This window comes from Prosopis cineraria, unplaced genomic scaffold (genome assembly GCF_029017545.1).
Source record: "Prosopis cineraria cultivar Desert tree isolate PC_DT_omini unplaced genomic scaffold, ASM2901754v1 PC11, whole genome shotgun sequence".
Taxonomy (NCBI): Eukaryota; Viridiplantae; Streptophyta; class Magnoliopsida; order Fabales; family Fabaceae; genus Prosopis; species Prosopis cineraria.
In genome coordinates, this window is record NW_026555342.1 from 1,862,107 (window position 1) to 1,889,828 (window position 27,722).

Below are 27,722 nucleotides of genomic sequence, written 5' to 3' on the forward strand. Positions count from 1 at the left end.
CTGTTAGCAAAGTTGGTTCTAGCTTGTGGATGCTTTTGTATTTTGGGGAAGAGAAGTTCAATCATGACTTGTGGAAATCAAAGATTGTCTTCTGAATCTGCTCCTTGAAAGAAGGTGAGTGATTACATGGTCCAATAAGGAATGATTTTAGATGCTTGGCAAATTCTTTAGGCCTCTCTATATTCAAAGCATGCCCTGCATTCTTAATAACTGCCATTTGAGCAGTTTCTCCAATATGACTGTTCCCAAAACATTCACATTTCAATGAATTTTTTCAAACGATGTCAGATCAGACGAATGCAAATTATATAAGTAATGAAACCTCACCTCTTCAATCTGAGGGCTAATTCCAGAGGGAACACCTGATCTTGTTCTCCCCATAAAATTAATGTCGTCTGTTCCAATAGAATCACCACAATATTTTAAAATTCAAAGAAACAACTACTAGAAGGCAAGTATGATAATAACACTGTATGTATGATCAACTAGTTTTCTGATTCACTGGCTTATTTTGAGAGAGAAAACTAGGAGTCAATGCATCAAGAGAAGAAAGCAGTTGTTTTGCTTTGTAGTAAGTTGTAACCCGTAAGATATGCATTTGAGTCTAAGTTTCTAATAATTACAGTATGCTTGTTTCTTTATAGTTTGTATTCTTGAAGCAACAACAACAAAAATGAGGGGGAAAAGCTTATGACAAATAATCCACCAGGTATGACTAGTGCTAAGACTGTTTAGTTTGCAGAAGTTCCTGATTCTGAATCTCTGTGCCAATATTGTACCATAGGAAACAAATGACAAATTAAACAGAGTAGAAACGGTAGCTAAATTAGATGTTAAAAGCCAAAAAGAAAAGAAATAAATAGCACTGACATACTATATCTAAATCTTAAATAAAATTAGGAAATGCAAGAACTTTCCAAAGGAGATTCAATAATGTGACAGTATGTCGTTATAAATGTTCAAGGATGTTAGGTGTCGCCAAAGATCTTGACAGCAAACATAAAATAGAATTACGAACAAAGTTTGTAGAAAGAATTGGTTGTGTGCCTCCACTTTCATATTTGAAGAATCTGCAGCTAAGATACTTTCATATGCCTTCAAGTAATTGACATTGCTGTCCTGTAAACAGTCTGGAATATGTACCTGGGTGATCTTGGGAAGGTTGGAAAGTTGTCGACCTTTAAGTATTGCTGCAAGGAGTTCTTTCTTCTCTTCAACATGTTCCATACACATAACCTGTTCAAATTAATCAACGAGAACATGGTTAATAATCTGGGAAGATAAAGAGATTGATTTTATTAATGTCGCATTACAGAAAACTGCCTTGTATCGGTTAATCTTTGGCTTGTTTTTCTGAATGAATGTTCAAGCACAGAATTCTCAAGCATTGCCGAATGACGTCAACTTCTGAGCAATTGGATGCAAATTGCTTGTTTCAATCATACACTTCTCTATGATAATTCTCTTCAATTCATTTGCAATAGCCTTCAATAATTTTAATTATATCTGACTCTCCAAATTAATGAAGATATTCTAATTCACGCATAAATGAAACGCAGGCGATAATCCAAACAGTGCAGCATTAATGTCATATATCAAAAGAATACATACCCTGGCTTGTAAGTTTGATAAATGAGGATATCATAACTTCTTATCAACTTAAACTAAAACATTTACCAACGCCTTACAGAATTTGAAAAATGTTCATGACATTTACTACAGATTTTTTTTTTTTTTGGGATAAACACATTTACTACAGATTTTATTATAAACATTACTTAATATTATTATCAAAGAATTACTCTCTCCAATTCTTATTGTAAGACATTTATAATCATCTCACACATATTAAGGAAAGTTAATTTTTTTCTTGATATAAAAAAAATGATATATACTTTCATTTATATCTTTGGTTTTAAATAATAATATTACTATATCAAATACCTTCATGTTAATCAAAAAAGAATAAAATTGAAAAAAGTTGTTTAAATATTACAAAGTGTTCTACATTTTGGATTAAAAATTATTTTTAAAAAATGTCTTACAAATAGGACCGAAAGGAGTAATTAATAGTAGAGATTATATATCCCCACATATCAACTTGTTTCTTAGGAGACAATTCTTTAGAGCATTCAAAAAGCAGAAACCAAAAGCATACCTTTGGGGGAGGAGACCCGTCTAATGCCCAAAATCTTAGCATTTCATCTCAGCTAGTAGTCAGAGAAATTTTATCTAATTCCTTCGAATGGAAGGCTGAGATTTTGAATATGCCCAAAATCTTAGTATTTCATCTCAGCTAATAAATCAGAGAAATTTCATCTAATTCCTTTGTATGAAAGGCTGGGATTTTGAACATTAGAGAGGCAGCAAACACCCCAAATCCAGATGTAGGAGGGTAGTCATCATGAAACACCAAAAATATCTAAAGTACGCTAATTAGAAATCTCCTTTCTCCATGCTTCCATTGAATTTGAAACATCCACACAGAAACAGATTCAAATTTCAAAACAGAAAAATCAGAAACTTACATCAATGAAATCTGTAAGGAACCAAGAAGGCACGCCTCTGGCAGGCCTCACAAACGAAAACCGCATCAGTTCCCTGAGCTTTTCAGGCGTCTGTGGCACCAAAATGCTCGTAGCCTCATCCAAATCCGAAACCTTAAACAATCCATTTTTCATGTCCTGTTCTTCCAAGCAAACCCCAGAGCAACACAACACCAATTTATCCACCGCCTCCGGGAACTGCGCCGCCACACTGTACCCCACAAAGCCACCATAACTAATTCCCACCACGTTCATCCTCCAGACCCCATGCGCTTCCATCAGCTTCTTCACGCACAGAGCCTGAAACGACTCCGTCCGCTCGGGTCGCGACGTGAATGACTCGCCGAAGAAGAGGAGGTCCGGCACAAACACGTTGAAGCGCGGGACAAAGTGCCGAAGGTATTCGCCGTATTGCCACATTGCATTTGCCCCAAATCCATGGATGAGAATAAGCGAGGGTTTGTTCGGTTTTAGGGATTTGGGAACCCAGCAATGCATAGTGGTTCCATCACCGAGGTCGGTAATAACGGATCGGAGGCCGGCGTTTGTGAATGAATAACGGTAAAGCCAATCTCTATACACGGTGAAGCTGAAGCATTTAAATGCTTTGGGAAACATGATGGGTCTTCAAATTTCAATATCAATACTGCGAAAATCAAATGGGTTTTTTCCTTTCTCTTCTCTTCTACTGAAATTTGAATCGGTGGGGACTTTCTGTTGCTTTCTTGTCTTGTTCCTGGCGAAGAGTTGAGCGAAGCGTATATATTGATTTATTTATGGCATAGGAAAGAGGAACAGGACGTGTCGAGAGAAGCTGAAGCTGAAGGAGGCATTGACATGCAAGGATTGCGAATTGCCAATTCAGGAAACTGATACATGCAACGGGTTTTCTGTTTGTTTGGTTGCGTGAGTAAGTTATTCGTGAGAGTTTTCAAGGGCGCCAGAAATGAAGAGAAATACAGTTAATTACCTAAAATAAAAGCATCACAGAAACAAATCCAAACCTCCAAAATTGAGATGTTTGAATATTATATATATATATATATTCATTTTATATTTTTTTATAAAATATAAAATATTTTTTTCTCTTAAAAAATTTACAGAATTCACTATTGTTAACTGAAAATCAATTTCTACATATAATAATCTTATTAAATTTCCCAGAATGATTTTTGGAATCAAGTATATTAAGATTGTACTCCTTAAAAAGCATTTTTAGTCAAATCTCACCTCTTAATAAAGTAGTTACCTATTTTTTAACTATTCTTATCTTTTCATATTTATCCTTATTAAACACCCTACAATAAATATAAAGTTATTATTAATAGGGTCACTTTTTTTTAAAAGAGGTAATGATTATACTTAGAAATACCATACATTTTTTAATATATAACTTCTTAAAAAATGCTTTACATTTTTAAATGAAGAGAATATTTCTTTCATCCTGAGAAATAGGTGATATATTGGCAGCCTCGGAAGTTATCGTGGCAAATAAATAAAGCTAATAGTTTAGAGGTTTATTTATTTTTAAGAAAGTTTATGTTTAGTTTAAACTTTCGTGTCTATTGATGTTATTAGACTACTAGGTTACTAAAAAAAAAAAAAAAAGCATTTAGTTGCATGAGTAAACACATTGAGAAGAAAGTTACATCCAGTTAGGATTAGCAGCAACATTTTCGTTTTTCTTTAAAAATAAAGGGAAAATGGCATACAAGGACCTTCTTTTAAGCATATTAACTATAATTGGTGACCTTAAAATTATGAAATTTCAAGGGAAAAAAAATCATAATCCTTAGTTGGAATTAATTTTTTTCTGATTTGATTTTTACAATACTCATTTTATATTTTCATTACCCATCTTCCATATTTTTAATAATCAATTCAATACTTACTTTTTCTTTTCAATAATCACCTTAGATTTTTTTGAATACCCATCTTCTAAATTTAAATATTAAAAATAATAATATTTAAATTAAAAAAATTAAAATGAACGTTTTTTAATATTGAAAATATGAAAGATGAATATTAAAAATATCTAAAATAATTACTAAAAATTGAAAAACTAAATACTGAAAATACAAAAGATAAGTATTGAAATGTTAAAAAAAAAGGAAAATACATTTATCAATCCCAATAATTTTATTAAATTTTGTTTTTAATTCATATAATTTTTTAATATTTGTAATCCCCATATTTTAAGAAAATTAGATGAAATTTGTTACTCAAAATCTCATAATTTCAGTATTTTCAATGATTTCAATCCTTATAAAAATTAAAAAAATTACAAAAAAACAACATTCAATAAAATTATAAGAATTAATAATTATTTTTTTCAAAAAATAAATGCTAAAACATTAGAAGATGAGTATTAAAAAAGTTAAAAAAAATATAATTATTAATCTCTATAATTTTATTAAATTTTACTTTTAATCTTTATATTTTTTTCATCAATGTTTTCAATTCCTGTAACTTTCAAAAAGATTAAATAATGTTTGTCTTTTAAATTCCTATAATTTTAATTTTTTAATATTTTTAATCCTTATAAAACTTGAAAACACTAAAAATAATTTCAATGACTAAACAAAACCTTATAAAACTAGAGACTAAAAATTACATCTTTCCAAAAAATTAACTCAAAAATTTCAGTCAAAAACTACGGTCCTTTTTTAAAATTTTAAAATTTTAATATCCTTAATTATAATTTATATTCTTAGAAGATCCTTAAATATCATTCTCCAAAAATACATTATACATCATTCACAAATTTTTTAGCTGCAAAAGAAATGGCTCATAGTAAGAGGGGAAATATAAACAGTAACTATTCCGTTTTGTCCACTAGTCTCTCCCTCTCTCTCTCTCTGTGTGGAGGGGATTGACAAGCTATTTTGCTTCCCAATGTTGCTACATATAGCTCTCACTTTCTAACCTTAGGCTGTTGGCCACAAAATTCTTGTAGTCAACGAATTTTGGGTTAAAATTATTGTACAAGGCAATTCATTTCCACAAGGGCATCAAGTAAAATTATATCAAAAGTGGCAAATATACAAAATATTATATCACCAAAGAATAAAATATACACATAAAAGGACCAAAATTTGCAGCACCTCGTGAATATAGGCACGTCATCTCCTTTCTCTTCAAGTCCATTCCGAAGATAGACAGTGAAGAAATAAATTCAAGTCATCAATTTTCTGATTCTTTTCTCAGCATCACTAGCGGTCTTGTTCTGAGGTTCAAGAACCAGCGCATGCTTGAAATCTGCGTAGCATGAGAAATTGACAAAGGTAAAAAGAAAAGTTTTCAAGATATGAGATATGAAGTACAAATACAGTTTTAATTTTTGCCCTTGAAATTTCAAAATACTTTTCACAAACCCACCTAAGCAGACAAATGTTTGTAGCATATACTATTAAAAGTAAGGAAAAAAAATTCATAGATCCCATATATAAAAGATTGATATATCAAAGTAATCATGAAAAATCTACAACTACGTTAAACTCACATTTTATACAGATTTAGAGCTTGTTTGAAACTGCCTTTTCAATTGTTTTGAGAACTTGTATTTTGTAGAACATGGTCCAAGAACAAAAAAAAAATAAATAAATATTTTTCATATTCTCTTTTGTTCTCTAAAACAATAACTCCAAAAGACCCAAAAGGTATTTCTGTTTTTCTATTCTCCAGAGCAATATTTGGTTTTTTTCCCCCTCTAAAACCCTTTAATAGGTTATCAAACAAGCCCTTACTTATGATATCCTTGTCTATTTGTGTATTGATTTATCCTATGTATTTATTCCCTCCAATTCTATTTATAAATCACTCACTCACTTCTAACATGTTTTATTAGAATCAAAGAGAACATTAAATCTTATCAATTCTATTTAAAAATTTAACAAGTTTTCAACTTTACTCATATTAAATATACATACTTTAAAAATAAAATAATCCATCGTTTAATAACCTTTACAACATTTAATAGGACAAAAGAGTTAGGGCAAAGGAGTAAAAATACCCAAGAAATCTTTGGCTAGGAGCATTCAATAGCCTGAAGTGAGGAAAAGTGCACAAGTACCCATTAAGTTATTTTAGTCAATGCATTTATGACCAAACTGTTAAATTTCAAATCCACAGCATTACGGTCAACGTCTTTGAAATTTAACAATTTGGCCATAGATACACCAATTAAAATAACTTCATGGTCATTCATGTACTTTTCTTCACTTTAGGCTATTGAATACTCCTAGCTAGCAACTTCTCGAGTATTTTTGCCTTTTTATCCAAAGGGTAAAAATGGACACAAACTATAGAGGTACCCAAACAGAGGAGTGCTATAATAGAACAGGGTCTACCTAAAGCTAGATGGGGTCCCATGCACATGGAGGTATGTAGGTACACCAACACACATAAATATATACCCTCTGCTAGTGGTGAGAGAGAGTACCAAGAGTTTGACAGACGAAGCTACCAGTGGACAAAAGCCATACAACAGTGAATACATCTCACATTAATCATTGGCTAAACATCCCCCCACCCCAAAAAAAAAAAAAAAATTCACGTTAGTGCAAGGTGATATTAGAGTAGAACTTAAAAGCCAGTGTGGTCAAGACAAAATTTTCTTCTTTATGTCTACACCAAGATATCTGTCGGTGTTCTACTTATGAAAGTAAGACCTAAAAGGATCACAGCAAGTAGAAACAAATTGTTTAATAAGATGTCCCAGTATCTGCATTTTGATGTTATACTCTTAAGTTACATTTGGTTACTAAAAAGGAATGGAATGTAATGGATTGAAAAAGTAAAGAAAAAAAATGAGACGATCAAAAGAGACAATGAACCACACTCATAAAGAAGAGGGGTAATTTAATTCACAGGGTTATAAATCATGATTCATGAATTTTTTGGAAGATGCAATGATTTCCACATTTGGAATATATATTAATGAGTTTTATCATGCTTATCATGAGGAGCAAAGGCAATTTAGTTCATTTTTGTGTTGTTTTTTTTCAATCCATTCCATTTTATTCATTTATAATAACCAAACGTGACCCTAGTCTTGATCATAAGACAGTCTCTCAAAGCATTTCATAGTCCTTAATATAAGCCACTATAAAATGTATGAAACATTTATGAATTTCTTTTTCTGGATATGTCCTTCATTTGAAGTAGGATATTTGACTTTGGGGCTGGGAGGGGGGAGTCCACACCACCTATTGACTTTGACTAAGGATAATTATGAAAAATGTTGTGACATTTTTTGAAAAATCAAGATTATCAATTAATTGTAATCACTTTTCTTAATCTATGTTATTTGATTAAAATTGTTTCATAAATAGGACCAGAAGTAACAAACACCTTTTTGTAAATTCGAGAATTCACGTGTAGTGTGCCAAACTACTCATGGTTAATATCATATGCTCATGCGCAATTTAGTTTCATGCTACAGTAATAGAAGAACCTACAGCTCCAAGAATCAGGAAGATAAAAATTGAAATGCAGAAGTTTAGGCAGTGTCGGACAACATCTAAATCTAAAATATAGGAAATTGACTGGTAATGACCATTGTAAAGAACTCTCGGCGCATTTCCCAACCAGTTTTTTAATGAAATTTCAGGTGATTCTTTAGAGATCAGGACACACCTTCTAGAGCCTCTTTATAACGTAGTTGTGATTCTCTAGCAGTTCCACGTCTCAGATATGCCTTCACATTCTGCACGGAAATAACAATACGCTATTCTTAACAAAATTGAAATATAAAGTAAATAGTTGCAGATGGCAGATTTGGCTGGTAGTCAGTGATACGAACAATCAATTCATCTCCTACAGCTTAAGAAAGATACCCCTTCACAAATCATGGTGTGACCATATCATGATTTTTTTTTTCTTTATTCCCCTTTTGGCAATAGAACTTTTTTTTCCCCTGGGGCAAAGCTGGCTATAGAACTTTAAAATATTGCAACACTCATCATTATATTATGGAGATTCTATCATGCAACTGACGTGTATTAGAGTTGAAAAATTATAATATCATAAAAGTGGTCACTGCCACCTGACCATCTTACCTTCTTATCATGTAATGTAGCTTTATTGCAGTCTTCTTCTGCTTCCTGAAAGCTGCAGATCAACCAATGGAAGCACATATCACAAAGAGAAAAGAGAACATAGAAGATGGAAGTGCAAATTGACAAATGGTCAAAACTCCATACCATCCCAACTTTAAGTAAGCAGCTGCTCGATTGGAATAGTAAGTTGCATTCATCCCATTCAGCTTGATAGCCTCAGTATAGTAATTAACTGCCTTATTCCACTGCCTTCCCTTAAATGCTGCATTTCCCTGAATAAGATTTATCTATTAGAAACGATGTGATGCCAAACGTACTCCCTATTGCAGCACCTCATACATACGACAACAGGATCTTCTTGAGTAGCTTAGATAAAATTTGCCCTGCAGCTATAAAAGCTGCTATCAAAACTCTCTAAAGAAAGTGCAGATAATTGGAACTTTACTCAGCCCATATAATAATCTTTGCAAAATACGTATGCAGTAGATTGTGTGCACAAACAAACGGAATAGGATTATTACAAATGAATTATCATTGCATTTAAACATCACACTTCTAAAACACAATTTTTCATTGTCTAAGGTAAAGATTTATTTAGCAACTTAAATGATTCATAAACATCATCCCCCTTTCACAAAAGTAACCACTTATTTCTGAACATTTTTTCTGGCCTGAATTATTTCCGAACCTCAAATGATAAACCATTTATTATCATTTAAGTTGATGATGGGGCAATTAGGTCTACATTAGCTAAACCAAAACATAAAAAATGTGATATTTACATAATTGACTTCAAAATTTTCAAATCTGAACTGCTCTTGGCATGATAATTATGCTTTCAAATGAAACTTCACATTATGATGGTTAAATTAAATCAACGAAATAATTTTTTAGGCAATAATGTCAAGGATAATAAAATGCTAGGAGAAAACTAACCTTCTCCTTCAACAGTTCTGAAGTTTCTAAGTTACCATTCGCATCTGAGAATGACAAAGCACAGGAGGATACATCACTAACTTGCTGTTTAAGAGTTGTATGCATATCCAAGACCGTATCAAGAAGAAATTTATCAGCTCCATGGAAAGAGATGAATGAGAAAGAAACAGGACAATCATTGAAATATCCTAAGGGAACTGTAACCTGTAAATGATGTAAAACTACTATATAAGTCAGTCAGTGTCAGATCAATAACTAATTGTGAAAGGGGGAAAAGAGGATCATAACTAAATCCTAAACATTTTAAATTACCTGACAACATCCAGACATACTAGAAATGCTTGATAATGCAAAAGTTCTGTCATAAAACTCAGAAGAAAACCGTTTCTTTGTATTAAGCTTTAAAGGACTGTCTGCAACAGTGGGAATAACTAGTATTCCATCGTCCTGGTACAATCAAAACAAAGGTGGTAAGAACTTAACATGAGTGGACACTAGAACTTCCATATTACTTTGCCACTTCATAAAAAGAATCAAAAATCTTGGTTATCTTCCAATGTGAGTAAAATTCTGTCTCAAGAATGTCTTCCCAACTTTTATTTGAAAATATATTGTTATAATTCTTCAGTAAACCTTGAATATCACAGAATAAATATTATATCTCTTTTTATTATTTCTTAGCTTTTCTACAACAAGCAGCCTTATCCTACTAGGTGGGGTAGCTTTTCTAATATAATCTTTTATTTATTCTTGAAGACATTAAATTTTTTAATAATAGGTTTATTACGACGTTAGGCTTTTATTCTGACCCTGTATTTCCATCTATCCTATAATGATTACTTGTCTCAAGAAATTCAGTGGCAAATTAGAAAGCAAACAGAATAATAGCAAGGATATCAACTACAGGAACAGAAAACAAATAAACAAATAACTGGTCATTCTATTATCAGGATATCTTCATGAGAAAGGAAAGTAACAACATATCTTTCTATTTCATTTTTTGTGTAAAATCATTTAAATCTTGAATTATTGATAAACACACTAAAACTACCGAGGAATAACCACAGATGTTATGGTACCTTCAACAAACTTTGAAAAGCACCTCGCATCTCATTCTTAACTTTGTACAAGGTTTTTATGTTATCATATGCAGCACCAGTGGCTGCACTAACACAATCAAACACACTACAACCTAACCGGGGTTTGACTGATTCAATCCATTCTTCGTGATTTGTTTTGAACTCGTACCTGAAATGAAGATGCAAGCATCACTTAAGCTTGTCAAGAAGAATCAAGCTCTGAACAGAAAACTTCGATACAGTATGTCTAACAAAAAAAGATATGAGCACACTACATGACACATACTTTAAAGAGCATCCACCATTAACTGCAAAGAAAAATAAGAAGCCTTTCAAATATGATATAGAAGCTTCAAAAAAGGGTTGTGCCCATGTCTGACACATAGAACACTCACATTAGCCTCAACGCTACTTTAAAACACAATCAAATACTTCAAATTTTGTCATGTTGCTATGCACATGTTAGTGCTGTGTCTCATGTCCTTGTCGATATCCATGTTTCCCAGCTTTTAAACTTGTCATGGTAATAATTTCAGAAACTAGTACATTTGATAGGAAACTTTTAAGAGAGATAAGGAACATTTCCAAACAAATTTACTTTTTTTTTTTTTTATAAGACAAGCGTTTACATTTACATTTTCTTTTTGCTCAAAAACAGTTAACACTAACAACTACAAATGTGCACTACCTAGACATGCTTTAAATGAAACTAATATTTTGCCAAATATGAGTTTCAAATTAGAAAAATAATGGAAAGATTTAAGCCTCCAGAATGCTACACAGCAATGACCATATCCTCCCCCCAAAAACTAAGTGTTCCAACAGCATAATGTCAATTTGCCACTAATATTTCAAAGATGGCATATTCTTTCAGACTTAAGTACAACACCAGAAAGGATTATAGGTTCTACAGACCCCCTTTTTGGGTGGTTCCCACTGAATTGGTAAAAATTCAGTCACAATAATTTATAAACCAGAGGATGCATTGCTCCCTGTTCTTGTATTGTTCCCTCTTCTCTTCAATGAACTTTCCTTTTTATCCCAAAAAGAATAAGTGCCAGAGTAATTATTACCTATTGCCAACCAAATAGTTACTTTCTCATTAAAGCATAGCTAGACAGTGGACAAATAAAAATATCAACTATGCAGTTTAAAGCATAAAACTCTAAGCATATTATATTATAGTATGATAATAAAAGCTAGAACCACAGTGGGTTTAGCCTTGATATCTCAGAAAACAGCAAGTAAACTTCACTTCAGCCTTTGCATTTTTTTTTCCAGTTCCAGATTTTCCAGAGCTAGTTGCAACACTCACTAAAATTATTTTAACTCTAAGCAATACATTGAAGATAAAATCAATGTCTTTAGAACAGATTAATAGACCATTACATAAACATTTCATAATCCTCCTGCCATGGTCAGTTGCACCTAAGAAGGAATGATATAAAAAAGGAAAAGCATATATATATATATATATATATATAGATGATAGGCTTCCTACACAATGAATACCATATGACAATGAAATTACTTCCTTTTAAACAGTCATAATTCACAATCAGGTATCAAAATTTAAATGGATTTCTTTAGTGAAAAGAATGCAAAGATGCACCCAAAGGAGTTCTAATGAAAGACCCAAATCATGAACATGAACAGTACAAAAAATAACAACAAAAACAAAAATCCTCATCACAAAGCATCTCTCATGAATCCCCCGGAGGGGGGGGCAATTTTAGGACTGCCCCAGTAAGGCTTTATTGTCTTGATTTTTGTACTCTTTCCTTTTTTAATTTCAGATCAGTATTTGAAACATTTTGTATAAAACAGCTCTAAATTTTATTCAGAGTGTGATTACATATACAGGAAAGATAAGAGAGATAAAATCTAATCATATCACCCATATCTCTCCCATAATCTTGGTTCGTAAATGAGAACAATAACAGAAGAGTAAAATCTGATTTCAATACTCAGTCTCTGATCTTAACAATCAGATCAGATCTGAATATATAAGGAAAACAAGGGTTGGGCAACAAGCGCACTTCCAACACTCCCCTTCAAGCTGACAAATAGATGTTAATCATTCCTAACTTGTTTCTAAAGACTTCGAACCTGCTTTGGGTTAAGGACTTGGTCATTACAACTACAATTTGACTTCCTAAAGGAATATATTAGGGCTGCACAAAGATTGGATTGAACCGGGTTAGATATAAACCCAAAGTCCAGTCTAAAAGATCACTGGGTTAGATATTTTAGTCTGAAGATTAGTCCAATCTAGTGGAACCTAAGACCAGAATTGGGTTGGACTTAGTCTATCGAGTTACCAGACCAGTCTCCCAGATTTGGCCTCTTTTTTTTTTCTTTAAAAAGAAAAAAAAACCTGCTAAAATGGTCCAGATGCAGATGAAACATGGAACCAGATTACTTAATGATAAAGAAGAAGCAGAATGAAGATAAAGCAACTGTCACTATTTAAAAAAAAATCACAAATCAAAATTTTAATCAAGAATCTAGCAAACTTGAAAATAAAATTTTACAACCTCTGATCCACAAAAATTTTTGCACCTTTCCCAGCACCTGAACATCACTGTGAGAGAGGAAAAAAAAAAAAACACACACACACACACACAACTAGAGGGAAAAGGGAATTGGGGTCTTCATCTTTGGATTCAACAGATCTAGTATATGGGGTCTTAATCTATTGGTTAAACAGATCTAAATGTTACTAAAGTTGTAGATCATCACATCAATGACGAAACCACAAGGACTGAGAAGGAGAGGCAATGAAGATCTAAAGAGTGAAGACTCTAAGCCATAGAGAAGAGGCAACAACATATATGGCAGGACACTGTAGATGGAGTGGAGAACGAAGAGAGCAATGACAGAGCTGTAAAGAAGAGCCCGCACAAAACGACAGCCACAAATGGAGGAGGAGTTGAAATCGATATTACTTTAAGCTTCTGCAAAGAAGCTTAAGTGTCCAGCCTATACTCCAAAGGAGAGAAGGAGAAATAGGGACTGTGAGTGAGATAGCAAATGGAGAGAAGAGGGCCAGCTAGAAGGGAGCAAGAGTGATGGGAGTCACCGTACAAAACCTATTTGCTCTCTTTTATTTAATACCTATAATATTTTTTTTTGCCAGAAAAAATCCTATCTAGACTAGGCCAGACCAGCTGGTTTAGAAGCTTAGTCCTAGACCCGGTCTCACCCAGTGGTCTAGTCTAGCCCTAACAATTTGGTCTCTTTTTCAAGCTAGATTTTTCAAGACCGGCCTGCATTGGGTTGAACTGGGTTTACTAGACCATCAGGCTTTTTGTGCAGCCATAAAATGTATGATAAATCAATCACCTTAGCTTCTATCTTTTCTTTTATAAAGTGTCTATCAATCTCCACATGTTTCATGCAATTGTGCTCAATAGGACAAGTAATGGCAATCTTTAACTCCTTCTAGAGTCAAATGATCCACATCACCCTGCATATTCCCAATGACAGATTTGTATTTAGACTCTGCTGAACTTTGTGACACTACTGGCGGTTTCTTGCTCCTCCACATCACTAAATTTCCCCATACATATGAGCAATATCTAGTGATTGACCTCCTATCACTCTTTGAACCTCCCCAATCAACATCAGTGAATAGTTCAACACTTCTAGCATCATTTTTTTTGGCAAAAAAAGACCCTGTCCTAGGGTATTCTTTAGATATCTGAGAATTCAATATACCGCTGTCATGTTCTCTTTCTGAATATTGCTGGAAAATTGACTTACACACTCACAGGAAAACATGTCAGGTCTCGTATGAGACAAATAAATTAATTTTCCTACCAACTTCTCACATCTTTCTTTGTTCACTACTGTGCCATCTAGCCTAATGGTCAACTTCTGATTTAGTTCCATTGGAGTGTGTGTTATGCAGTCATTTTCTCTCGTGTAGAGTAAGTCCTCTTTGCGATTCCCATAATTCTATTGCTGTTGTTCCCAGCAAATAATTTTCTCCAATTTCAATGGTCAGGGAATTGACTAGTCACGCTATAACTAGATTGTTCTCGACCCAATAGAATTCAAACTTGACATCAGTGACGTTGGGAGGATTCTCTGAGATATTTTTCTCAATTTCTTCCTCAAACAAACATCAAGAAATTTCATGACCAGTGAAGATAACTGTTGCCATTGAATCGATGAACAACCATGCTTGTGAGAGCAAATTGCCCCCTAAACTCAACATCATGAAGGGAGAGTTCAAACCCAGACCTTTTGAGACCTAACAGTCCGGCGTTTTGGAGTTACTGCTGTCCCCTGTATTGAAGACTCACAGCTGGGCCATCCGAGCTCACTTAAATGCCATTGATCGCACACCTGGCTCTAATACCATGAAATATTTTGTATAAAAAAGCTCTGAATTTTATTCAGAGTGCAATTACAAATATAGGAAAGATAAGAGAGATAAAATCTAATCATATCACCCAAGGCCACATCTCCTATTATCTCAATACACATATGACAATAATAACAGAAGAATAAAGTCTGATTTTAATACTCAGGATCTGATCTTAACAATCAGATCAAATCTGAATATATAAGGAAAACTAGGGTTGGGTGGCAAGCCCACTTCCAACAGTATTTTATCTTTTCTTGCAAAACATCTTTCCTTTCCACTTAATAACTTTCTTTTATAAAAAAGAAACATAAATAACCATAACATACAACATGAAACACAGTATAATTTATTGGTGGAGTTTAGGTGATGAAACCTCAAAACATGTAGATTACCCTTGTAAGGAAAACATGACAGAAGAGAGAGCTTTCAATAAGAATGCTCCATTTTGTGGGTGGGTTGGATGTTCACAATACCCCCTTAGACTGGGTACATTAGAAGCAATATACTGACAAAGATTCATGTGCTTTGATGACTGATCTGTAAAATCAAAAGGACCAAAACACTTCATAATGAACATCAATAATTCTTTTAAACAAGAAATAGAAGTATTTTATAAAATCAGTGGTTTAACATTAGGCCATATTCTCAGGAAGGATGGAAGGACTGAAAGCACAACCAACCAGTCTTCAAAGGTCCAAGAACTTACACCCGGACAGATTCTCAACAGCTTTGCTAATTGCATATACTGTCTTCTGCATAGGAACTTTAGACAATTGAAAGAGATCATCAGCAAATATAATACGCCTTGCTCTTCTGGGCTCCACTGAGTTCAACTTAAGCAAAACATCTCCAACTTGACACAGTACAGATGGATCACGGGCAAACCATCCTGGAACATTATAAAACAAGGGAATAAGCAGTTGGAGGAATAAGATTTTGGTTGAGAGAGAGAATGATGTCTCAGTTCACAATACTGAATTTTTGGGAATAATGTGATAGATAAAAGAAAGAGTACTGCTTTAAAGGATAACATGATAAAAATGAGAAGGAAAAGGGCAATGAAATGAAGCTCCAGAAATGTAAATATGCAACATAGAAGACTAATCTCCCTGAAAATCAGAAAAGGAAAAACTACTTTTAAACACCCGAACACATAACACCAAAGCAAACCCATAAACACCACTTCATCCCCTGGCAAATGCCACAGAATTGAAACTGTGACATGCTATAGGAATAAGACTCATCTGTAGATTTGTTAACCATTGTATCTAATAGCTCCAATTAACCAGTTTCAAGTCGAATCACCAACAACATATAATAATGCTTCATACCAACAGTGTCTAAGCTTTGTGCATGCGGAAGAACCCCAACTGTGGATATAGCCCCATGAGATGGACGAAATCCAAGAATACTACAAAAGGATGCTGGTATTCGCACACCTCCAGTAGTATCAGTGCCTACAAAAACACAACACTCTCATATGTTCACATATATTAATTAGGAAAACAAAAGCAGATGGTTCTCATCAGCATAATATTAGTCGCTGGATAAAACAAGAAAAAAACCATGCATAGGGAGCAATGCTACACATACAAATTAAATAAATCACAAATACTAGACTAGGAATCATGAAATTGATGTTGCTAGCAGGAATAGATCAACAACTATGAAACTAAATTTACTGCCAGCAAATGGTGCTCGAGTCAAATAGTAAGAAGCATTATAATTAGGTATAAGGAACAAGATAAGTAAGACAATTCCTCTATATATGTAGATGTTATACATCAATTGAAAAGACAAATTCTCCAAGCATCTCATTTCAATTTCAAATGTGGTATCATAAGTCACAGTTTTATCAAAAAACTCCAAACAATACGGATGTCCTGGAAAATTGGCAGCCCCAAAAGTGGCAATATTTTAAATAATAATAATAATAATAATAATCAAATAATAATCGTCAATACATGACCAAACAAACTCACCAATGGAAAAGTCAACAAGACCTGCAGCAACTGCAACTGCTGAACCACTAGAAGAACCTCCTGGGATACACGATGGCATCTGAGGATTCGTTGGAGTTCCATAGTGCTTGTTCTCACCCGATATTCTGACAATGTCTTGAACAAATCACTTCTAAAGGTTCTTTTTTTAGTTTATTAATGGAAGTAATGAACATAAAGATTCCTACCCAAAAGACAATTCATCCATAACAGTCTTCCCAACGCAAGTCGCCCCGCTCTTCAACAGCGCAGTCACTACCATGGCAGTCTTCCCCGCCACCTCATGTGTCCTCTCCCAATCCGGATTACCAAACCCCGTCACGTAGTCCTTCACATCAAATCTGTCAATCCCCACAACAAGCATTGAACGATGAACTAGAAAGAAATTAAACGAAAATCAACATACGCTCACAAGCTGACATCAAAACGATCAAATTCTATTACTGTCAGCGAAATTCCTTTTAATATTTTCCAAATGAATAAGGAAAAGAAAAAAAAAGTAGCAGAGGCATATTGAGACAACAGAAACATACATGTCCGCTATGGCAAATGTTAGTCCAGAAAGCGTTTGCTTAGCTGCAGGAGGAGGAGGTTGAGGGAAAGGAAGAAGCTCAAAACGCCGAATAAAAGCACCAAAACCCTCTTTGACGGTCTTCACCTTTCGTCGTCTCCTCCGGGTCTCGGCCAGAACTACGATCCCGGCAACACCGAGTCCGATTACTAACCACAGCTTCGGGTTGGAAGCATTCTCCTTAACAAACTTCAATGATTTCGACATGATCGACCACAGAGATAGAGTGTGTGTGTGTGTGTGTGTGTAGAAATGAAACGTTGAGGGGCGGGGCGTTTCCAAAGAAGAGGGTTTTGGGAGGGTTTTAGAAAGAGGAGTAGGTGGCAAGTGCGCCGCCGAACAAAGGAAATGCGCTATCGTGCGCTTTCTGTGAATCGAGCTTTTCAAAGGAAAACTCACTGATGATTAAAAATGAGGAAAAGGGAAAAACGGGGCAGTCAGAAAAGGCCATAGAATGTGCCCGCGAATCTGCTTCTCTCTCTTTGGCATACATTAACAAATTAACAAAAATATATATATATATATTATATATATATAATCTCCCTTATACTTTGTTTAAATTTTAAAATGGGAAGAAAACATAGCTGAGAAAAAACTATAAGAACATAAAAGTGAGACTTTATAAGATGTTATTTTTACAATCACAATTTTAATAAGTTGTGTAGTATTTCATTGACACTGTAAGTGTAAAAGTAAAGTTATCTTGTCAGTGGGGAGAAAAATTAAATTATATCAGTTATGATTCATGAATAAAACTATTCATTTTTCAAATATAAAAGAAATTATCGTATTTCTTTTTGTTCTTATTTATAAATAAAATTATAAATTTTAAAAAGCATTTATCATATTCTTCCCAAATTGTTTCACATAAAGTTAATATTTATTTTTATTAGACAAATTTGTTTCATTAATTATTGAAAAAATTAGTCTAATTATTTTATTTTTAGAGATAATTATTATAATTAACAAATAATCAACTTTCTTAAACAGTGAGTTTCCTAGTTTCTCTTATATTAATGACAGAGTATATGTTATGCTTGGTAGGGAAAAAACAGTGAAAAACAATATTTTTTTCCTACTTGATTATGAAGAGAAAAATAAAGAGAGAGAAAAGTCAGAGAAAAATAACATGTAAAACCCACATATTTTTACTTTCAACTTTTCTCTCTAAATATAGGGGGGAGATTTTGAAGAGAAAATTTCATTTCAAAATTTACCCACTAATTTTTTCATTGTCGCATCTTGCTTTCCTCTATTTTTATCATGAATTTGTAGTGTTGTTACATTTTAATCATGAACTTGTATTAATGAAGAAGTATATTAATTTTTAGATTAATTAAAAAATGTTAATTCTAAATTTTCAGGTTAATTTTCAATTAAATACCTTACATTTGGTTGTAGTTTTAAATTTTAAAATTATTATATATCTAATTATTTAACAAATAAAATTTTAAATTGGATAAAATAATTTTTTATCAATATTGGATAAAAACAATTTTTAATTATGTTTTTTTCAGTTAATGATATATGATAAAAATTATTACATATATAATATGTTAAAATATTAAATTTTATCATAAATATTTTTATAAATAATTTAATAATTAACATATAAAATTAGCAATTCTTCTTCTCATATTTTCTCACGCTCAGCCAAGCATAATAAGAGAAAATCATATCTCTTTACTTTTTCTTTTATTCATTTTCTCTCTTTCATATTTACCTTTGCGAGCCAAGCACAGCAATAGTTTAAGGTTTTGCTTTTAAAAAAAAATTACTTTCCTAATCTTGTTAAATCATTTTTAACATATTTTACTAAAATTAAAAGAAACCTTAAAAACTCATTAATAAATATACATACTTTAACTACAAATTTTCTCTCTCTAATATTCAATAGAGGATAAATAAGAAAATTTGTAATAAAAATTTAATGAGATGATGTATAAATTAGACCAAAAAATCTCTTCACTGCCCCAAAGAGAGTGTATACTTAACTTTATGTATTTAAAATTTTTATTTTCAATTAAATCAAGATATGTAAAATTTTATATGTTATTTTTCTATAATAAACTCTTATTATTAATATTTGAGAAAGTATAATTTTAGTTCTTTACATTTTGCTCAAATTTTGCTATAGTTTTTTATACTTTTTTTAAGTGTTCCAAATCCTTGCACTTTTTTCCTAGAACATTGAAAAAAAAGTCTAAGAATATATAGCAAAACTCAAGCAAGTGTAAGGACTTAAAATTATATTTTTCCTTAATATTATTAATGCATTAAAATTCACTTATTTAAGAACTTCAATTCTAATATTTTTAACCCAACATAACAAACCAATCAAGTGACTACCGGTGCCATTACTTGAAACACAAGCTATTATTATTAAGTTTTACAACTTCTTTTAAGTTAATTTGATAGAATAAAAGTACATTAAATATATAAAATAGAAGTTGTTTGCTTATTAGAAAGAAATGGAATGGAATTAATTGAAAAAAATAAAGATAAAATATATAATATTAAAAAGGATAGATGAACACATTCATAAAGAGAAGAGGTAATTTAGTTCATAAGATTGAGAATTATAATTCATGAAATTTTTAAGGATATTATAATTTCATATTTATAATATATATTAATAAGTTTTATTATGCTTATTATAGAAGAGAATAATAATTTAATTTATTTTTATCTTATTTTTTCAATCCATTTTATTTTAGTAACTAAACTTCATCTATATGCCCAAATCTACTCTAGTTTATTATCTGATGAAATACTATGCAGCCACCTAGTTAAATTAAGTTTACATACCTTTCACATCTTCTATCCCTCTACCATGCTACCAGATAAAGGAGAGAGATCAAAATTTTTGAGAAAAAAATTAATCTTTTAGTCCTTCAATTTTTAATTACTTGTAACTCAATCCCTCAATTATGACTTGTTATGACTTAATCATTCAATTATAACTCGCTTCTGACTCAGTCCCTTAACTTTTGACTCACTTATAATTTAGTATCTCAACTTTTATTAATTTTTTTTATGTTAGTTTAGATCTCACATTGTAGAGCAAAAGGAAATATTTTAGAACAGTATATAAACATTTCTTTCATCCTCCTTATTTAATAAGGAAATTTTTTAAAAAATTTGACAAATAAGAACCGAATTATAAATGAATCGAAAATTAAGGGACTGAATCACAACGAATTATAATTGAGAGACTAAATCACAGTGAGTCATAATTAAGAGACTGAGTTATAAATGAATTAAAAATTAAAAGATTAAAAAATTAATTTTTTTAATTTTTAATTATAAAGATTAAAATTTTAAACTCTAAAGACAAAACTTTGAATCGTCAAAATAATTTTAAAATTTAAAACCAAAAAAAAAATCTTTGCAGTGAATTTTTTTATATAATTTTTATTGATAAAAAGCTATGTTCATCATATAATTGAAAAGACTGATAACAATGCACATTCTTTAAACACAATCACCACGTTCCTCGAAAAAGAAAAAGAGAAAAAAGGGAAATAGAATTCATTTAAATAGCCATGAACTTTGCAATGCATGGAGGGTGAAAAAAACAAATGAAAAGAAAAAGAAAAGAAAATTTAAAAAAGGAGCAGAAAGGACTCAATACTCGTTTGCATTTTAGCATGAGATTAAATTAAGCCGCTTGAGCTAAGGGGCATTCAAGTATAACCATGCACTAAAAGTTAATACAAATGCATACATCCCATGTTCAATGAAGGGGGGGAAAACACTATGGCCATTTTCACACATTGCTCCATTTAATAACCCAGATTACAGAGAAAAATAATGGTATGAATCTACACAAAAGAGAAACTAACAAAACCACCAAAAAGCACAACCTAAATTGCAAGGACTTATAATTAATTTTACAGAAGAGGAGGAGGGTAGGGGAAAGGGGAAGAAAATATCTGCAGAAAACTGCAAATTCATAATGAACTTTTTTCTTGTTGGCTTTGGTGAGACTGAAACGTCCAAAACTAATTGAAGGGTATTGAATGGCAATGCATTGCATCTCTCTTTAATGATTTATCTTATCAAGTTCGTCGGTTTCATGACTTGAAACGAACTACAATGCAAGAAATATCATCCTTGCTGTCTCTGTTCAATGCTTCTGCTGCTAGCTGTTTGGCTGCTCTTTGTGGATCCTTTATCCTTCTTGCAATATCTACTGCCTCTTGATTTGCCATCACCTGGATTCAATGAAGATTATCAACAAGAATATCAATTTAAAAGCTTCTCCAAATCATAAATAAAACAAATCCCAGACCTGTCCGGGTAATGGCCAAGATTTTGATTTTTTTTTTTTTTTGCCAAGTTCTTTTTTTCCGCAATATGGATGTGTGAGAGAAACCATGTTAAGAAGATCAGCATTAGTAACAAAGAAAGGGGCAAAGAAGAAGAATCTTTTTAGAGCCTGATTCTGAGTTTTTAAGAGAACGAAGTTTAAAGAGGGACAATTTCCATTCCATTGAATGAAAGATTAAGGAAAATGTGAATGGTAACTCCCATCATTCTTGAAGTGAGATTTTTATATTGGCCATATGTAAAAGGAAAGTTCAGGGAGTAAAATTGGATGGTGAAGTGTAAATCAGTAAATTAACCAAATAAGCAACTCAAACTAATCCACTAATTTAAAACCATCCTATTCTCCTAAAGAAAACTCTATGCTTTTTAAAATTAAAGTGGTCATTAACATAATTTTGAAGCCTTTATGACTTCAGGAGTTTGATCTTTGTCCACACATGAAGGTCCATAAGCGGAGAATGTTAGAAATCATAATGAAAACAAATGGAGAACCTTCAATTAACAACTTCAGCTTTTGAATTAAATTGGATTTCGTTAACTCATAAGAGAGAGAGGGTTTGATGTATGACCTTCCATAGACCATCACTTGCAAGAATCAAAAGCTCTGTCTCTGGGTCAATGTTAGCCTGTTGTACGTCAGGATCGGATCGCAAGTGTGATTTGAGATTTTTGTCTCCAAATGCTCGAGAAACGGCAAGCTGGCCGTTCACTCTGGCAACATCTCCTAATGAAACATCAACAAGTTGACAAATAATTATCAAATACAAAACATTGAAACAAAGAGAGACGCTAATTATAGAACAAGGATGTCCTGAAAATGTCAGCTTAAGACTTGCAAAATCCTAACTCTTAACAGACTAATCCAACAAGGAATACGAAATAATAATGCAAAAAGAGATAAATACTAAATTCTAACATAAGTTACAACTGAGCTCTAATTGTGCACATCAAGAATTACTACACTTAACATAATTATCACATCCCATTCTGCATCAGACGTATTGAACTTTCCAACAAGGCATGTCTTGAAAATGCTAGCATTTGAAATATAAAAATAATATCAGATTTCTACAGGTTAACCATCCCTGTTATCCCAATCACCAACACTTCTATTGTTCTAGGAGACAAGACCAAATGACCAGTCAGACCAAATACTGGAGATTGCATGTGCCACCGTGAATTATGAGTGATGCTGATAAAAGATATAGGCAGTTACAACTGAGTAAGAACAACATTTCTAAAAACTTGGTAAATGATAGAGTGCAATAATGCCATACAATCCACATAACTAAACCCCACTTAGTAGGATAAGACTTATTGTCCTCATCATCGTTGTTGTAATAGTTCATCCATAGTATAATAACTTATGTGCACTTAAAATTGTCCATTTTAGCATGTATTAACAATCTTAGATAGAAATATACTACCAAGCCATTCGAACCTTTGGTATCTAAAGGGTAAACCTCTCTTTCTCCGTAGGAATATTAGCCTTTTACACTTAGCTTTCATGTTAATTTCACTTAAAACCTTGACATCTATGTTTTTCTGTCCATTATCAAATCAAGACAGGTTTCTTTTATGTTCAGAGTCATGACACTGATAGATACCCACTATATTCTAGAAAGATTTGAAATGAAGGCAAGTGGGAGTGATAACGAGAAGGAGGGTGAAATTCAAAATAATGACTGGCAAGTAGAGGGTAAGTGAGAAGCAAGAGAAAGTAGCAATAAGAGGGTAAAATGGAAACAATGGGGTGTACCAGAGTGGTGTGCAGCTAGAGAGGGGATAATGGGATGCGACATGAATATCATATGAGAGTAAATAGTAAGAGATACTTTTCATTTCTTTCTCCTGCTTCTCCTTTCCTCCAGGCATATATTGCAAATTCAAAGGCTATCAATAATGTCAATTATATAGTACCTTTTTTTTTTTATCAACAATTACATAGTACTTTCGTTTTTGATATATTACCAAGTGTCTTGACTAAATTCATTATGATTAACAAAAATTGGCAAAATTTGACAACAATGAACCATGGGTTGGAACTGAAGCAAACTGAGACTAGTAATTTAAGTTTCTAAGAATTTTCAACTGATTTTGAGCTTCCAACCTGACCCTCACCATGAACACGACTAGTAATGTATGACTTTATAAGCCTACAGCCTTATGCCAGCTCAGTTTGAAAAATCTCAACTGGCTCAGTTTTTCAATTGAGTAATGTCCATCAGAGTAAATCACACTCTCTCCTTGTGGTTTGAATTTTGAAATTGTGAATGAGGCACATAACACCCTTACTAAGGACAACTTATAAGTGAGATTTATAAATCCCGCATCAAATTTGTGAGTAGCATGTCATACATCTCAAAGTTTATGAGCAAACCTGGCATGTTAGAGACAAAGCCACCTCTGTCCTCGATGCTGTCCCTCTCAGTATTGGGCTCATGATCTATACTCATTTGTATTGCCTGCCCATCCTTTGACAGAACTGCCCGTGAATCTCCAACATTAGCTATCCATAACTTCTGATTATTTATAACAATGGCAGTCACTGCAGTTGATCCACCTCGTCCCAAATCAGGACTCTGAGAAAGAATTGCTTTATCTGTTGCCTCATAAGCTTTTACAATGGATCTAGCTGTATCAGTCCAAAAGTCCTCCTGGAATATAATTAAATTATGAAGAACATCATTATTTAACAAGCAGATTAACCAAATATACCGCTATCAAAAGAAAATAAGCTTTAGAAATTGCACATAAAGATCAATTAAAAAAAAAAAATTCTTTGCATGGTAGATAATGATAGCCAAAAAGGATGGGAAGTTGAAAAGTAGAAATAGAAATATAGAATCTCCTTAGGGACAATACTACATGCAACATAAATCAGAAAAGGGACAATACTCAATCCATTGTAATAACTAGACACATAATGTCTACAGTTTACAATCAAATCAACAACTCACATCTTTTAAGATATTAGGGAAGAGATTCTTTTGTAGATAGGCTGGCACACTGTCTCCTAAATGCCCATCGTATATAGCAAACAGTCCAAGCTCTTGCCCTCTGACCTGGACAAGTTTTGCAACATGATAGTCCTCCATTGGGTGGTTCGCTTTCCCTTTGACAAGACTAAAGCCATACTTGACATGACTCTGATGGCTTCTGCCCTTGCCAGAGCTACTTGACGAACGTCCTCCAACAACCTAAAAATATACAAGATTTTGATAAAATAATAATAACAACAGTAGGCAGGCATCATTCAACAAATTTGGACATGTTAAAAAAATTGTCAAATGTAGAAAGAAAAGAAAATCAGAGCAAAACCAGCTATCCAAAGAAGATTAATTAAATAGTTTTGTTGCCACAAGCACACATAATTGGGGCAGCAGTTTCATATCAATAATATCTTAAAAATATAACATGCAGCAGAAAATTCATGGCTGACTGCTCAAACTACGTCTGGCAGAAAGTTCCAGATGGATCTCCCCCTGCCCTCACTTTCCCATGCAATTACTCTTTTTCCTCCACCTGTTTCAGGATCAACATTACTTAAGCAGTGCAAGGATCAAGAAGCAGAACCTACAATTATTTAACTAGAGTCTCAAATGGGAGAAAAGATCCCTTTCCCATGCAATTACTCTTTTTCCTCCACCTGTTTCAGGATCAACATTACTTAAACAGCACAAGGATCAAGAAGAAGAACCTACAATTATTTAACTAGAATCTCAAATGGGAGAAAAGATCCCTTTCTTTTTTTCTGTAATTGGTTAATTCCCAATTCCCACTAATTCTGGGATTGATAGTCAAAGGCAGAAAAAGGAAGTGAAGGAAAAATCCACAAATGATCATCACAAGAAACCAGCCTTCAAAACCCAATTCTAAAACTGATCACACAAGCTCAAGTTTAGTCATCATTTGATTCCTTATATACCTATGTTGCCTTTGTCTGTCATCACCACTTGTTTTGAGGTTAACAGAAATAATCCTTATGTTTCAATTTTCCTTCTGGTCAAAATGCCTGGAATAAAATTTGAGATACTCCTCAGCCATTCACAATCACTAGAACTTAATTGTGAGTGCAAATCCATGACATTCAAAAGGGGTGCAACCATCACACCAGATGTGGATATGAGAAATTACGAAGAAGCCTTTGATTCTAACAAGTGGCATCAAAGTGACGTTTGTAGGTTCAAATTTGCCAGGTGACAAAGGTAAAAGAAACTGTTGTAAGCATAAGTTGTTGTGAGCATAAGTTCAAAGGAAGAAACTATCAAAAAAGATTAATCTGTTGAATGAAAAAACATTTTAAACTTATAAACCCTACTTTTCTTATGAGGCTCCCCAGCATGGGAGCCATAACAATACACCTTTGTTTGAGAGGTGACATGCACGGCAACTCCACTCTATGGCATTTCACTCGAAGTCCTACCAGTGTGGATAGCCTTTTATGTGACATTGACCTCTCAATAAAAACACCAATATCATGAGCACATGTTTAAAGAGCGAATCCATCCCAAAAGACTAGCCCCATTGGGTAGAAGAGTCTTTTTAAACTTATAAACCCCACTTTTCTTGTGAAGCTCCTCGTAGTGGGACTTATAACAAAAATTATAAGGAAATATGTTTCACCCTTATTAGCAACAGCTCAAGCTTTTACTGCAGTGATAGGCACTTGATCCTAACATTACTATCATGAATTATCCTGGGGTTGTGCCGGAAACTGAATCCTCTCCTGGGAAATTCTAAAGATTCATCATTTGAAAGACAAGATTGGATGGATAACAATCAGCAGAAGTTCTCACCTGAGTGACAGAGTTGAAGCAGCAAAGGTTATCCATGTAATTTCAGCCCTTTGTCAACCTTTCAAGTCTACTAGTCAACATGTAACTCCTCTGCTAATCTTCATAACAAAAAAATTGCACAAAAACAGGGTGTCAAACAACCCTAATCACTCAAATAAATAAATAACTCTGAATTCAAATAAGAATTCCGATCACCCAACAAGAAATGATATCATCCACAAGCGTCCAGACACAAAACAACAATCAAAAGATAGCCCATAAATTTACTCACCGATCCAAAAACCTCAAAACTATTTAAGAAAAATAAAAAGGCTTTCCGCAGAGGAATTGGGTACCGACTCTGCCGTCCCAGCTCAGAGAAGATGAGAGGACAATAGACACAAGCACAAGAACACACAGAAATTAATACAAGAACAAAGAGCAAGAGGTTTACAGTTGTAATAGGAGAGGATTATAGGACGATGGGTGTAACGGCCTGGTCTTGATGAGAAAGTCTTCTCTCATGGCAATGGCAGCCAAAAAGGCTAGAGCTTGCCCTTATTGACTTTGCAGTTTCGGGTTTGTTGCTTTATTGCTGACACTATTGTGGTTAATTATTACAGCTGTTTTTGAGGTTCATTGTTCGTGTATAAAAACGAGTTTTTGGTGGGGACCACTCAAAAGTCAGCCAAATTTTCTACCTTGGAAACTCTGTTCATTACTCGATGACTTCCGTATCGCCCCAGGGCTCTCGCCCCAAGCCATTAAAATAATAATAATAATAATAATACCCGCAATAAGCTCTGCTTTTAAGCGCAGTAATGGTGTTTAGCATGGATTAATCATTACGCTTGTGCGTTTGCTCAATTAGCATTTTTCTGTTTTTAATTTTTATCAGCATGCTTCATTCTTCAAGCTCATATATTCATCTTTTTAGGTTAAAAAAAAATCTTATCTTGTTTTCACTTTGGAGTTCATTCCCATCCAGTTGTCATTAGAGTGTTCAAAGAGTATCAGTATAATTTAGATTTTGTTTCCCTTGAAAT

At 33.1% G+C, this 27,722-nt stretch overlaps 3 protein-coding genes and 1 long non-coding RNA gene across 7 annotated transcripts; 1 reads left to right on the top strand and 3 right to left on the bottom strand.

The window, feature by feature from the left end:
• The first annotated feature begins 39 nt into the window (after positions 1-39).
• Positions 40-1,475, top strand: LOC129284859 (uncharacterized). The gene is made up of 3 exons (XR_008586986.1): positions 40-114; positions 645-709; positions 1,130-1,475. It is a non-coding gene; the product is annotated as an uncharacterized LOC129284859 (long non-coding RNA).
• Positions 62-3,466, bottom strand: LOC129284858 (uncharacterized). The gene is made up of 4 exons (XM_054920349.1): positions 2,529-3,466; positions 1,144-1,236; positions 328-395; positions 62-239 (listed from the first exon to the last, which is right to left on the bottom strand). The coding sequence occupies exons 1-4, from the start codon at positions 3,162-3,164 to the stop codon at positions 62-64; spliced, it is 975 nt and encodes a 324-aa protein (XP_054776324.1). The 5' UTR covers positions 3,165-3,466.
• Positions 3,467-5,342: 1,876 nt separating this feature from the next.
• Positions 5,343-17,950, bottom strand: LOC129285869 (outer envelope protein 64, mitochondrial). 3 transcript variants are annotated; one of them, XM_054921812.1, is made up of 13 exons: positions 17,529-17,943; positions 17,184-17,336; positions 16,978-17,102; positions 16,327-16,452; positions 15,702-15,884; positions 15,388-15,532; positions 10,621-10,789; positions 9,854-9,988; positions 9,542-9,745; positions 8,750-8,877; positions 8,606-8,657; positions 8,184-8,253; positions 5,343-5,804 (listed from the first exon to the last, which is right to left on the bottom strand). In XM_054921812.1, exons 1-13 carry the CDS (start codon positions 17,771-17,773, stop codon positions 5,722-5,724), a joined length of 1,818 nt encoding a protein of 605 aa, XP_054777787.1. In that variant the 5' UTR covers positions 17,774-17,943; the 3' UTR covers positions 5,343-5,721. The 3 variants fall into 3 exon arrangements, with proteins under 3 accessions (XP_054777787.1, XP_054777788.1, XP_054777789.1); XM_054921813.1 differs by having other exon boundaries at positions 17,184-17,370; positions 17,529-17,668; XM_054921814.1 differs by lacking the exons at positions 5,343-5,804; positions 8,184-8,253; positions 8,606-8,657 and having other exon boundaries at positions 8,851-8,988; positions 17,529-17,950.
• Positions 17,951-21,236: 3,286 nt separating this feature from the next.
• On the bottom strand, positions 21,237-27,289 carry LOC129285917 (probable protein phosphatase 2C 9). 2 transcript variants are annotated; one of them, XM_054921895.1, is made up of 6 exons: positions 27,131-27,289; positions 26,698-26,795; positions 24,859-25,098; positions 24,279-24,555; positions 22,468-22,622; positions 21,237-21,783 (listed from the first exon to the last, which is right to left on the bottom strand). In XM_054921895.1, the coding sequence occupies exons 2-6, from the start codon at positions 26,731-26,733 to the stop codon at positions 21,643-21,645; spliced, it is 849 nt and encodes a 282-aa protein (XP_054777870.1). In that variant the 5' UTR covers positions 26,734-26,795; positions 27,131-27,289; the 3' UTR covers positions 21,237-21,642. The 2 variants fall into 2 exon arrangements, with proteins under 2 accessions (XP_054777870.1, XP_054777871.1); XM_054921896.1 differs by lacking the exon at positions 27,131-27,289 and adding an exon at positions 26,969-27,121.
• Between the last annotated feature and the right edge of the window lie 433 nt (positions 27,290-27,722).

Coding starts and splice junctions, on each gene's coding strand:
- LOC129285917 (XM_054921895.1), bottom strand. CDS start 26,733: ATGGATAACCTTTGCTGCTTCAACTCTGTCACTCAG. Junction 25,099..26,697: donor GCTTCAACTCTGTCACTCAG/GTGAGAACTTCT, acceptor GTATATTTTTAG/GTTGTTGGAGGACGTTCGTC. Junction 22,623..24,278: donor CTTTGTCTCTAACATGCCAG/GTTTGCTCATAA, acceptor ATGTTTCATTAG/GAGATGTTGCCAGAGTGAAC.
- LOC129285869 (XM_054921812.1), bottom strand. CDS start 17,773: ATGTCGAAATCATTGAAGTTTGTTAAGGAGAATGCTTCCAACCCGAAG. Junction 17,337..17,528: donor ACATTTGCCATAGCGGACAT/GTATGTTTCTGT, acceptor GGGGATTGACAG/ATTTGATGTGAAGGACTACG. Junction 15,533..15,701: donor TGTTGAGAATCTGTCCGGGT/GTAAGTTCTTGG, acceptor TTGATTTTACAG/ATCAGTCATCAAAGCACATG.
- LOC129284858 (XM_054920349.1), bottom strand. CDS start 3,164: ATGTTTCCCAAAGCATTTAAATGCTTCAGCTTCACCGTGTATAGAGAT. Junction 1,237..2,528: donor TCCTTACAGATTTCATTGAT/GTAAGTTTCTGA, acceptor TAATTTGAACAG/GTTATGTGTATGGAACATGT. Junction 396..1,143: donor ACCTTCCCAAGATCACCCAG/GTACATATTCCA, acceptor CTATTGGAACAG/ACGACATTAATTTTATGGGG.